General features: G+C 36.1%; 1 protein-coding gene across 16 annotated transcripts in view; it reads left to right on the forward strand.

Annotated features, from left to right (window-relative positions):
- The window catches only part of LOC135216344 (eye-specific diacylglycerol kinase-like), an 818192-nt gene that overhangs the window by 709831 nt on the left and 93718 nt on the right, over positions 1-14643 (forward strand). For all 16 annotated transcript variants that reach the window (XM_064251559.1, XM_064251564.1, XM_064251565.1 and 13 more), the window contains one exon: positions 3504-3631. In XM_064251559.1, the coding sequence (XP_064107629.1) occupies positions 3504-3631 (128 nt within the window). The remainder of the gene's footprint in view (positions 1-3503; positions 3632-14643) is intronic.

The following is a 14643-nucleotide window of genomic DNA, read 5'->3' on the forward strand; positions in this document are numbered from 1 at the left end:
CCCGTGATAGTTCCCAACGGAAATGGGCACTTGCTCCTGAGAGCTGCGAAAGCGCCATGCGGCTCATGCCCATTACCAACACTCCAAATGACAACTTTCCATCGGTTCTTTTGTTGAACTGAGTTGTCTTTGTTGAATTTTGCTTTCATGGACTTGCGCTGTTATGAAAAGGGGGAGTCATCAGGTAATAATATGGAGCTAATGGAGGCTAAGCTTGTGGTTTGGTTAACTGATCTCTAGGTTTTATTAAGAAAAAAATTTTTCAGCTTGAAATATATTCCATTTGGTTTTCTCGAAGGCATTATTTTTTCTTCAGATGATTTTGTATATCATAAAAAATTATATAGTTCATTAAATTTTTTTTTTAACCTTAAGTTTTATTTTCGGTAAAAACGCCAGTAACCTTTGGCTCTCGGCCTTCATAGAAAAAGGTCATGATAATGCCTAACCAACCACCAACCAAACAAAGTATCTCTCTCGCTCTCTCTCTCTCTCTCTCTCTCTCTCTCTCTCTCTCTCTCTCTCTCTATATATATATATATATATATTATATATATATATATATATATATATATATATATATATATATATATATATATATATGTATATATATGTGTGTGTGTGTGTGTGTGTGTATGTATATTTCCCAGGAATGCAAAGTGCAGTATTTCCTTTAATAAATGGAAAGTGAATGCTAAGAATCCTTGTTGATTTTGTTATTGTAAATTATACAAAGCATTAATATAAAGAAGAAACGGCCCCATAATAAGGTGGAATTGAAAATGTCCATTACCGGCATCTGTTGAGACTGATCAGTGATAAAAAAAACTCGCCTTTAAATACGTGTCTTCCAATCCCTCTCCATCGTGCTGAGAGACGTAGTAGTCCAACTACATCCTTCTGCCCTTCCGCTTATTCTGGGGATTTATTTTAAAAATCTATCGGGTTTGAATGAGAACGAGAGACTTCTTTACCGACCAAAAGTGTTTAGTTAAGCCCGCAACTAACGTTCAGTTATGCCTGCCCAGTTATAACTGCAAAGTTGGACTATGCAGTTATCATTGAACGTTAGTGTGGACAACCTGCACAGTTTTTCTGACCTGCGCAGGCGGGCTGGGTAAATAACTCATCTCAGTCGATGAACCTAAGGCCAAACGTCTGCGCATGCGCATTGCAACGTTAGTGTGGTGGAGGCAGCTTTTTTGGCTCGGTTCGCTGTCCGTCTGCGGGCAGGCAACGTACATTAATCAAGAACATTGATTGAGTAGTGTTTTATTAAATTGAAGTGTTTGTACCTAAATTGATGATATATTGGATTTACTTGATTTTGATAATTGATACGGAAATCAGAATAATATACATTTATAATTTTGCCTTTTTTCCACGGAAAATTAATACTGTATAATGAAGGCTGGAAGCGGTAGCATCATTCCTTAATGTCCTGTAGATTTCATTGAATGAGACTTTGCTTTGGGAAGTATAACCCAATGGCTATCGTAAGCCATATATGCAAGACAGTTTTTCTGTGAGAATAAATACTTATTATTATGACAAAATAATGCAAAACAAGAATAGGCCTATAGCTATGCGTCTATTCATGATTATGCATCGCGTATGTAATTCGCTTTTAAGATGAAAACAAAATAATATTGTACTTTCTGATGAAACAAAATCAAACAATATTGGACATTGTACGTTTTTTCATTGCTGATATCTCACGGAAGTTCGCTTTGAGATGAAAGACAGCAGTGAGCTAAGGATTCTTGTTCATTGTAACACGTCATATGAAAGTCAATCTTAAAGCGAAAACAAATCAATATTAACCCTTGTAATGAAATAAAAAAATAGGAGGTCTTACTTGACGTTTATGGGTTTTTTTTTCCCCCTCTAATGATGTCAGCAAGTCAATTACACCAGAGAATCGTGTGTTGACGCCATTGGCTGCTACGGAAGACTGAGAAAACGGCCTGTGTCGTTAATGGCGAAGATTTGCCCGCACAGTTCGACTGCGCAGTTATAACAGTGCAGGCATAACTGAACGTTAGTAGCGAGCTTTAAGCGGAGAAACAGCGCTAATCACTGGCAAACTGAGATTTGATTAAGACTTCGCGAATCCCTTTATATATCTCGTCCCTTCCGTGGTGTAAACGAGAACATTCGAAACTTGAGACGGGATCAAACGTTTGCCCAATTTCAGGAACGTTGCAGTTTGCCTCTCGTTTCATTGTAACCTGAACGCCGCCATCTGTATTTCAGGAATCCTGCCAGAGAGCCTTGATATCAACGAACGCCAAAGCTATATATATATATATATATAATATATATATATATATATATATATATATATATATATATCATATATATATATATATATATATATATAAATATGTATATGCGCACACACGTGTGTGTATGTGTGAGTCTATATACTGTGAATGTCTATGTATATAGACATTCATTACTTTCGTTGTCTATGTATATAATTCATTGCTTTGGGTAAAAGTAATTAACGTTATTTTGGAACTTCTCCGTACTATGTCTAGACAATTTTCTTGAATGTACCATGAAAGTCTAATGGTACCGAAGCAAAACGAAGACCAACGCGAGGAGATAGCAATCTCATTTGGGTGTGATAAAATAATAAATTTTCAGTTATATTGAAATATGCCGTTCTTTGAAATAGTCGATCTTTTCAGACTCTCATTTACTGAAATTATCTTTTTTACTGTAAAAACTCTTCGAAATTATTTACATATTCAGTGATTATTTACAAGTAGCGACCGTGGAGAACTACAAGTTCTTCATCTTGAAAAAAGTGTGCTTACTATTCTAGAAAATGCGAAGAGTATGTACATTACAAGATAAATTTTGCTGGTTTGATCATGTGCACTACAACAAGTACAAGAAATTTTAGAGCATCGATGAAAAGAAAGTCACGTTTTGGACAACTGACCTGAAGTGGCTGAAACTCTGTGTATATTTCGATTTCCTACAAATCCTTGAAATCGATATGATTCTCTGGCAAGTCTTGAAGAACTAAACAATTTATAACCAATTATGCCTAACTCTTCGCATTGATAACAGAACTTCGAACGCGATTAAACTAATAGTAATCTGGCTGAACGCTTTTCAATATATACTGCTGATATGATATACTAGTTTTCTTTTTTGCCTCAATGACTAGCTATTCTTAGTGTCCAAACTGATGCTTCACAAGTTTTCATGTTCCCCATTATGATGGTGTTTCGGCGTTTATTTTGTTATTAGATTTCTCTCTCTCTCTCTTCTCTCTCCTCTCTCTCTCTCTCTCTCTCTCTCTCTCTCTCTGTGCCTTTTTTAACTGAGGGCATTTGATTTTGTGATATAATATCTTAACAGTTATTTATTGTCATGTAATCTTACTCGACTTATTTTCATTTCAACATAACGTTTTCCACACCTGTGTTGTGTCAAATCAAAAATCCACTAACATTTTTTCTTTTTTATTCCTTTTTCGTGGTCAGGTATACATCAGAGCATCATCGTGCCGCCATCTTGGATCGTTAAACTGCCTCGACGCGGCTCATTTAAGTCATCTCTGCGAAAGTCACCCAAGAAGAGAGCCTCCACTAAGAGGAAAGGAAGAGACAAGGTAAAATGAAAATCATTATTCGTACCATTATCATACAGAGCCGTATTCGTTAAACCGAAGGCCCAAATTCAGGAAACAAAGGTAATTTTGTAAGGTGTTCGTTCCTCTCTAGCTGACGAACCGAAAGCGGAGACGAGTATTTTCAGGCCGAACACTGAATATTCCACTTTGTTCTTTTGCAGCGTTTCTTTGAATTGATACGGTTAAGCTAACGCTTTCTGAGTCATGATCAGTCACTGCTGCAAAGAGCGCTTGAAATGATTTCATTTCACTGGTGGACCCGGATGTTAGCAGCAAACATGACCTAGCTAAGAACATATTTTTTTATTACGTTTACTTTTTAGTGAAGCTCTAACATGAGTGTAAATTGATGATGCTTCATTTTCAGCAGGAAGTATTGTATTACATATTAAAATGATTGAGTTGTACGATGGATGCTCAACACTTTTTTACTATGGGGTAGACGTTAAAAGTAATGTTAAACATTACGCTTTATAGCAAGTTTAGAGGCGTTAAAAATAATGTTAAACATTACGCTTTATAGCAAGTTTAGAGGCGTTAAATGAATGACAGTTTATAGCAAGATTATTATTTATAAGTATTACGTTTTATAGCTAGTTAAATTTTTATAAACAGGACGCTTTATTGCAAATTAATGTACATTTTCCTCGCCAATATATAAGTTACATCTGATTAAAACAATTTTTAGCTTATAACACCAGGGATTTGTCACCAAAATCGAAATAGTATAAAATCCTTTCTTTCCTTTGATGTTAAGGTGTTAGGTTATCATATGGGCTCATGTGACGTCGGGTAAAGTTCCCTCACTTTGAATGAAGATCTGCTGTAGAATTCATTTATTTTCTTTCGAATTGGAGGATTCAGTGCACCCTGCAAATTCGGGAGTGGAGTCGGTATTATGCACACAATACATTTTTCGTCTGTATTTTAGTGGTCTTGAACTTCCAGAAATTTTCCTTTGGAATAAGGAGACGAGATATTCTATTGAAAGCCTTGATACGTTTCGCTTTCGTTTGCAGACATTCGTTTCGAAAATTGTTTATTATGTTTTAAAATGGAAATCGCGCAGCGGGTCTTATTTCATGGAGAGTTGTTCCTTGACAAATGACATTCGGATAAAAGGCTGAAAAGCTTTGCTTGTGTGTAGAACGTCACCGGGTTTTTGCCATTTACTTTTGCTCCGACATTCGCATCAGGTCACGCAGTGGAAGAGTCGTGAATATAGCAACTTATTAGTTAGGTATCTTTTATTTACTTTTGCATATAATCATATGTTTTCATATGACGACCGCTTAAAAAACTGAAATGATAGGTTTTCCTTACAGAAATTCATTTCAGCTACGACCCGTGCACCCTCAGACTGATCTCCCGAATGACGACAGGGAAGGATATCAAATTGTGAAATCCTTCATCAGCGCGATCACACTCTGAGGATCAAGCTATACTTATTCTTTGGATTGGGTCAAAGGAGTCTTACCTACGTCGTCAGAGTGTACCATAGATTTCAGTTCGTAATATGTCGAGGTTGAGCTGTGGATTTTATATACCATCAAAAAATGAATATAACTGACCTTGGATGAATTAAATGGGCATTAAGTGTTAATTTGCTCGAAGGTGAGAAGAAAGTCCACATTACCTTTTCGAAGATCATGGACATCACGTTAAAGTTTAACTAACGCAAACCTCCGAAAAGCAAGTGATTAAAAGGGACAATTTTTCTGCCCACATGCTGTTCTACAGTGGGCTTGATTTTAGTTAACTTTGTTCCCTAACGAAAGTTTTGTCATTGCAGATGGTATTCAGTGAACTTTCTTCTCACCTTTAAGCAAATTAACACTTAATGCCCACTTAATTCATCCTAGGTAAGTTATATTCATTTCTTATTTATGGTATATTAAATCCACGACTCAACCTCGACAGATTATGAACAGAAATTTATGGTAGACACTGACGACGTAGGTAAGACGCCCTTGACCCAATCCAAAGAATAAGTACAGCTTGAGCCTCAACTGTGATCGCGCTGATGAAGGATTTCCCAATTTGATATCCTTCCCTGTCGTCATTCGGGAGATCAGTCTGAGGGTGCACGGGCCGTAACTTCAGAGTAGTTACAGAATTAGGTGATCTAACTAACTACAGGAAATCACTGGTATTGCCAGGTTCATATTCGTGAACAGCCGTCTGCTTCAGAATTTACTTTAGAACCAAATAAGAAACCTTAGTGGAATTTGTTATAGTTTTATTTTGTATTGATCGACTTACCTTCAGTATGTTTGTTGTGCTTAGTTTGTGTGCGTTTGTGTGTATCTATTTTTGCGTGTATATTCACAAATCGATTGACTGATTTCTTTTGGAAAGAGATATTATAAGAAGAGGTTTGTTTGAATGTTTAAAGTGTATTTCCTTTAGAAAGCCAGTTCTGCAATACATCAGTCTTATTTAAAACGGAGAGGGAGCGACATGACACAGTATTGGTTATTGTATCTTTGTGTCTTGTTTCTCACCTCATTTTTTTATCTATAGTTCTTTCAAACACTTAAAAAAATTTTCTTTGTATTAGATCAGTGAAGTCATCCATAACCATTATACCATGATGTAATGAGGTTGTTAATTAAATCACTCGTAAAATTTGAGCACCGCAATTTGCATTTACGTCTGAATTTGAGGAAAATTTAGTGGGAAGTATCTTTTTAATAAAATGTGCCTCAGCTAGAGAAGCATAAACTTTTAAGTCTTAAAAAAATTGTGATAAATATTTTACTTTTTAGTGACAGGAGAGCAGAGGCCTAGTCTTGAAAAGTTTGAAGTGTGTCATTAGAGCGGGAAAGTGTCCTGGTATTTGCATGAGTGCTAAATGTCAGAAATCTCGAAAGGTACCTGGAAAAAATCATTCTTTTTGAACGGACATTTCAAATAACATTTCCTTTCAAGTAAAGATGATGTGGCAGAATTGAAATGAAAACAATGATTTGTTCACAGTTACATAGATTTACAATGTTAATTCGAGGAATGTTAAGTGTAAGACATGGGTTGACTATTAATTGTGAGATTAGTTTTGTTGTAAATGTTTATGCGGTCTGTTACAATTTGACTTTTTTTTTTCTTTGTCGCCTCCAACATTCATCTTTTTATTTTTCCCCCCTTTAAATTTCTTCCCTGACATTAGCGGGCAATAATCTTAAGGAACTTAATAAGACGAATTATTGGGCATTGACCATTTGAAGGGGTATCTGAACGATTTTACCATTTTCGAGAAATTGGTTGGAGATGAAGAGAGTGTTTGGCCTCGTCAGTCCACAGTAGCATCCCATATAGCCTAGCGCTGGTCATTGCAAGGGCAATTGTCTTCGATCGATTGACGTTTCCATCTGTTCCCCTTCCACATTGATACTGTGCTTAGATATCAATTGAGGTTCCCCATAGGCTTTCATGTGTCATGTGGGGCTGTGTATCAGTTTTCATTTCTGAGATTCCGAGTCTCTCCCTCGTGTTTCTTCTGTTACCTATTTCATCTCAAGTAAGCTGAATGACGTTATTTTTTACGAAAGAAATAGAACAATACAGAAGCCCCTTATGGAGGGGGACATATGGCTTTAACATAAAATGTCTGTCAAGCTTCTTTGATTTCTGTAATGTGAATGACTAGATGACTTAGGATTTATAAGAGTCCTTCCTCTTGATAAATTTTCGAGATGGCGTGGGCGTCTGGTGTAACTATTTTATCGTAGTACTTAGACATGAACTTCTTGTTGAGTTGCTCTGGTCTTTCCTCCTGCTAGATACTTTAGGGCCCTCGACGCCATATTTTTAATGACGAGCATCTTCCTGGCTTGCCGCTCCTCCTAGAAATCCTGTCTTCAGCTTCCCCTCGTTATTTCGTTCATATACTGCCAGAAAAATAACTTCAAGTAATTGTTAGGGGGAAATGTTGAGATTTTTTCCATGGGGCTTTTACTCTAAAGTGTATGATTATATAGTATAATTTATAAGTATGTATATATAATATTTCATAGATTTTTTAAACAAAGGTATGTGCCACGAATACTAATAATTTTCATGTTGAAAATAAAAAACCCTGCAAAAGGCAGAAGGGGTGTGTATATATATGTATGTAAATATATATATATATATATATATATATATATATATATATATATATATATATATATATATATATATATATTAGAATCTGAATGATCGGCTAAGGTTGAAACAAAATGCACTAATTATAGTACCCCGTTATAATTGTGACTTTCTAAATATGTTCATTTTTCGTGCATCTCACATTTAAGTGAATAAATAGTAGATAAAAAGTCCCAGCCTGATTTTGTTGATGTGGCAGCACATTTCTCTGTTTTCCAGAGCATAAGAACCAAAGGAATATTTTCTCTGACGACTGTGCAAATGGATATAAGTACATTTCAATTTTTAAGTAATCAAAACTTTATGAATAAACACCACAGTACGTGAGAACCTGAGACAAATATGACTATATATTTAAAATCTCCATCACTGAACACACTATGCCAAACAAGAATTCTGCCTTTTGCAGGGTTTGGTTTGAACATAAAAATTATTTGTATTCATGGCACATTAACTTTGTTTAAAGATTGAATGAAAAGAAATGTTGCAAGGATTGTAATTGGACAAATCCTTTGCTGGAGTATACTGGTATCTCACTCGTTCCTACAAACAAATATATATAGTAGCTGTACCCGTCCTTCGGACGTGCTGTCGAACCCACATTCACTTCTAAATGTACTGGACGTACACCTTTCCCCAGTTCGGCACCACCGGCCGACGGCAGGCGCATACATATTGCAACAGGTTGCTCAGAAAAGATTTTGTCGTGAGGCCCCCCTTGTTTAGGCCCTTGATAGAACTCGGCCTATAGTTAAACTCTGATATTGATGTTAATTGCGTTTGTAGTCATTTATGTTAACTCATGGTGTCAAATTTTAGTGCTGTAGGTCCATCTTTGACCTTTAGGCCCCCGAATTTCGGATTTTGACTAAATCGTTTCTTGAGGGAGGGGAGTCTGTGGTAAAAATTTATTAGCCCAATCTGTCAACTGGGAAACCTGTAGAAAATGTGGAAGTACGAAAAAAGAGGGGTTACGACTCCTTTAGACCGTCGCCCCCGAATTTTCGGATTTTGACTAAATCGTTTCTTGAGGGAGGGGAGTCTATTGTAAAAATTGGTAACCATAGCTTTCATAGTCTGGGCGTGCATAGCGAACAAACAAACACAGACAAACAGACAGAAATTGCCTCACACACACACACACACACATATATATATATATATATATATATATATATATATTATATATATATATATATATATATATATATATATATATTGATCTTGGATGAATTTTCGCCTTCTTGTGGACTACGCCACGCATTTATGAGTCTCGGAAGAATTGGAAAAAGGAGGCATCTGTAAATTGCAGATGGAATTCACCTCGCTTGCGATTTTTACAACCCTGGGATTTTGGAGGCCTGTCTGTCTCTCTCCTTTTGCAGATGTTGTGCACCGAAGTAGCATAAAAAATATACTGTGGCTCTATGATTACATTTCACATTCATACATCAGGTGTTCACGTCAGAAAATAAATTTCGAAAATATGGAATTTTTTCTTTTTATCTTTTGTAGCTAGTCATCGTCTTCAGTGTAGGCCTTATAAACCTTATGATCTGTTATTCCCTTAATACATCTTTACCTGTGGGGGTGTTGCTAAATAAAATGGATAAATAGAAATATTTTGACATAAAACAACGAGGGAATCTTAGAATACTTCAATAATCACTGAACGCATTTTTCTGTCATGATCTCTCTCAGAATTTTTAGGGAGGCCCGAACTTTTGCTCCATTAACTTTTAATGACGTCGTATGGCAAAAATTTGTATAACATTATTTTTTATTTCCTAAGGAAAGGTAATTTGCAAAACAAATGTGTGGTTAGCTATTAACAAGAACTGACCACCTAGCGAAGACTCCATTGTGAAGAGATCTATATCATTAGTAAACAAACGTACCGGAATCAAGTGCCACAACCAAATTCTTTGAGAGAGAGAGAGAGAGAGAGAGAGAGAGAGAGAGAGAGAGAGAGAGAGAGAGAGAGAGAGTCAAGAACGGTTCAGGCGTTGATGGTGTAGCCACACCATGAAAAGTAGTGTTCGATGGAGTCATTTATTCATTCAAGTCCTGAATCATGAGTAAACGTTCAACGTAATGAAAGCATTTGTTGTGGCCGTTAGCTCCAAAAATTGCCCGGTTGTGTGTGTGTGTTTCATCCCATTCAAGTCTTCACCGTACCACAATTTTTTAGCTGTTCCTGAAAACATCCTCATAAAAGAATTGTCTTTCAAGGAAGTAAATAGATTTCCTCATCTGCAAACCTATCCAAAGCGGTGTCCATGCATCATTGAGGATTTACCGTCGTGATTTATCGTTGTCACATCATTTACGCTCTCTCTCTCTCTCTCTCTCTCTCTCTCTCTCTCTCTCTCTCTCTCTCTCTCTCTCTCTCTCTCTCTCTCTCTCTCTCTCTCTCATTTTGGCTATCAATATTTAGTTGAAGTTGGAGTTAAAATTTTACGTTAATATTAAAGCATTACCCATAAACAGAATACACAGATGCCCGTATTTTGGATGCTGTAATTTTTCCAAAGATTAATAATCTCCTGTATCCTAATAAAAATGGGTTGGCATAAAGTTGCAAATACCAGCAAATGAAATTTGTGTTCTTTAAACCCAGCAGTAATTCGGAGGAAAAATTTAGGTATTTTGTTCCCGTACCTAGGGTGGGCGTTTTATAATCATTATCGCTACATCTTTACATAAAGGAGGATTTTTGCGTATAAACCAGAATTTATAGCATTAACGTATGAACCACGTTGCTTACTGAAACTTGCGTCAACATTCCAAGTGAAATACTATTACAACATAAAAAATCTCTTCATTACTCCTACTGCTGGGACTCCTGTGCCACTGTCAAATTGACTTGCTCGGAACATTTGATCTTCCCCTTTGGCTTCCTTGTGAAGTCTCAAGACTCACGTGAATTCCTCCGTGATTGTTTCAATAGCTGATGGTGCAGAATATGCACTTTCAACCTCCTTAATGCTTAGTAAATGACCGCTCTGATTGACCCAAATCCGTTAGTCTGAAAGGCTGCGAAACCTTCACAGTAAACCATCCAGTTAAATTGAAATGATCGAGATATCAAAACCGGAGAACCTTTGAGAATTTTCTTAGGGTAGCCAACAAGAGGCAAAAAATTTAAAAACGCCGTTTCCAAAATAGTAATTGAGTTAATGTGTCAAGTTTCGCTAAGTGCAGATCGAGTTCTCTAGCTAGTCCATTTTAAATAAAGTTAGAATTGACACTAACTGGAGAGAGAAATTAAGGAACAAAGAGTTCTTTCACAATACATAGCGTGATAAGGTTTTAAGCTTGATTCAAATTTATATCGTCATCATTAAGTTGAATATAGAATGATGATTGTGAAAAAATAAAAGTTAACGACATATAAATGCTAAATTTAATGCTGGTCTATGTCAGTATCGTATCACAAGACGACTTAGAATTAATCAAAATAATACATTGCCGTTTTGGGATAACTTCTGTACAGAACCAAATGGTGATGAAGCGAATGGTAATGGAGATGAATAGTTATACCGATGAGTACGACCTTTACAATAGTGCGATGCGTTCTTCTGGAGCTTGCTGAGTTGCCGGTCTCATGTTTTATCGTTATAAATGGTGGACTTCTCGTTGGCGTGTTTACGCGCTGCTCAGGTTAATGATACGTTTCGAACATTTGTTCGTAATTAACGACGATATTAGATTTTATAAGCGTTCCAATTTCAAACCAGTGCGTGTTTACGGATAACTAAATTAGCGCCTCAGTGGCGTGGTTGGTTTGGTGTTTCCTTCTCACCTCGGTGGTCGCGGATTCGATTCTCGGCCATTCCATTGAAGAGTGAGAGATGTGTATTTCTGGTGATAGAAGTTCACTCTCGACGTGGTTCGGAAGTCACGTAAAGCCGTTGGTCCCTTTGCTGAATAACCACTGGTTCCATGCAACGTAAAAACACCATACAAACAAACAAACAAACTAACGGATAACTAAATTGAATCATCTCGTAGAGAGAGGTAATAAGGGAAATTATTAACATTACTACTGCTACCACTATTATTACTCGAAATTTGCTCATTGGATGACATGTAGTTCCTACACATATTTGAGGGACCACCTTAATCAAGGAATCTTAAATGCGTGAATGCATATGAAGTGATGACGGTTATCGGTAGGCATAAAATTTATACCTCTTTGCTCTTCATAGAGTTCTTACAACAACAACAACATTCAGATTATGAACTCGAAATCTTTTCCATCAAAATAAGCGAACTTAGAATAATAGCTTTCGAGCCTTCTTGTAACAGTATATAATTGAGGTTAATTCAACCTTATGTTTAACTTGGAGTAAAAACTTAAATTTCGTAGGTATTAGATAAGGCAAAATGCGATGCATTTTTTTTTACAACGACTTTCAGGAACCTTGGTACAGCGAAATGCTGTGAATTACATTTTTTTATTTCCCCATTTTTATCATGTTGATTGGTTTTGGTGGTTATCAACAAAAGAATGGCGCTCTATATATATATATATATATATATATATATATATATGATATTATATATATATATATATATGATATATATATATTATGGCGAATAACATTTTCGCTTCTATTTTAAACCTTTGTCAAAGTGATTGATATGATTTTATGAATCTCTCTCTCTCTCTCTCTCTCTCTCATGACATATGCAACAGTGATCGTTTTCAATAACCGATGGCCGAGCATCTCAACTTATATAAGTAAACCGCCTTATTCTTGGCGGGCAGTGTTGAAACGTGGTTCGTTCTTACGGTGTCCCTTGTTTAGGTCCTTGCACCTGACAAATACATCCCATTTGAACTAACATTACTCTGGTTGGAAAATCCGGCGATGGCCTCTTCTGCATAATCCAACCATCAATTCACCTTTGTGGCACAAATGCGAGTTCTCAGATTGGGGAAGCCGACGTTCCGAAGAGAAAAGGGCGTTGATATTGCACCTTGTTTTCAGCTTCAGCTGGACATTTGCTTCTTGGATGGAAGTGTTGGCAGATGCATAACCTTTCCGCGTTTTAAAGTTGCAGTTATATATGTGAGGGACTCTCGCCAGAACTTGTGCTGACAGTGAGCACGGCGGTTGCCCATGAAGTCATTTTAGTTGATAATTTCGAATTATCAGTAATAATGGTGGAAAGGACAACGATGATGTCTGCTTCGAAGATCATTCTTTATTTATTAAAAATTAGCGTCCCAACACCTTCAGGTTATGAATATATAACAAAGTAAATCAGGTTTGCTTAAATAAGTGCTCAGGGAGTGGATCATGGATTGTAATAAGTGTATCTGAGTTTCGAGTTCAGGTCACAAGTCCCAGCTGTTTGCAATAATAACAACATATGCGTATGCATGTATATATATTATATATATATATATATATATCATATATATATATATATATATATATATTATATATATATATATATATATATATGTATATAATATATATATATATATATATATATATACATATATGAGAGAGAGAGAGAGGAGAGAGAGAGAGAGAGAGAGAGAGAGAGAGAGATACCATGTCACTTGGGCAGTGACTGGCATGAAAACAAGCATCCCGTTTACGCACACGATTACAAAAGACGCATATGTATGCACTCATACACGCTGCGTTAATCTAAGTAAACCAAAAATGTTACAGATTTAACAGATGGAATTATTTGTTAGCAAACCATTTTCACCCAAAGCTGCTCTCTCTCTCTCTCTCTCTCTCTCTCTCTCTCTCTCTCTCTCTCTCTCTCTCTCTGAAATGATGTATAAAATGAGGATGTGAAACAAAAAAAACTGTGCGAAAGTGTTGCGTGCTATTGATGGCCTATTCATACCGGTTCTGAATGTTAGCCTGTATTTTTTCGCCTTCCTAGCAGGGCTATCTTGCCTGAGAAGATTACGAGGAAAAGATGTGGACGTAATTCATTCAAAATATAGTTGTATTTTCTTCATGTTCTTATATCCTTTAAAAAGCTTTTATTTGCTTGTTCTATGGAGTTCTTTTAATCATGTCAGCTGATAAACAAAAGCCAAGAATGTTCTATTAAACGAAGATAATGTATTAATATCATGGAATTGAATTGGAAGCTGTTTGTGCTTTCTCTTAGCTTTCGTTACGTCAGCTGATTGTTTATATTTTCATGATACTCGAAACTTGTTAAGTTTAGATATCACTCACATTTGATTGACATTAAGTCTTCCTTAGTTTCAATAAATACCTTATACCAAAGACATCGACGGATCTTATGCCAGGTTTCAAATCTGAGTTTGTTAGTAATTCGTGAACTCCGTCGCAACTTCCCCTGAACTTCGCAGTTTTCCAACCATAAGTAAATGAAAATTTCAAATTACTGCGTTATTCTCGTTTCTAACGGCGTTTGAAGGCCATTTCAGTTTCTTTAGTACTGTTTGTATATTTTTTCCAGTTTATATGCATTACATATATCATGAACGACATAATAATTACCCATCCTAGACTCTCAAGTTTTTGTGTTGTGTTATAAAAGTAATTTTTTCACATATTTTGATGAGCGAACCTTCTTCATGTGGAATACTTGTATCCATACTGATTCTTTTCCTTTACTGAAGCATTTTGCTATAAATCTGCCCACCAGCAAAAATTGTGATGAGAAATCTGTAGAAGAGTATTCGTATGCTCCTCTCGTCGTTCCTTTGAATTGTGGTTTGCAGTTGTGACATTTTTTTCCCAAATATTTCTGAATGAAGCTGATGTAATCCATGAATACTATTATTCAGGAACTTTAATTTGATTTTTCCTCTGACTTACCTGAAGTTGTAGCCATGT

The sequence above is a fragment of the Macrobrachium nipponense genome, chromosome 6, assembly GCF_015104395.2.
Source record: "Macrobrachium nipponense isolate FS-2020 chromosome 6, ASM1510439v2, whole genome shotgun sequence".
NCBI lineage: Eukaryota > Metazoa > Arthropoda > Malacostraca > Decapoda > Palaemonidae > Macrobrachium > Macrobrachium nipponense.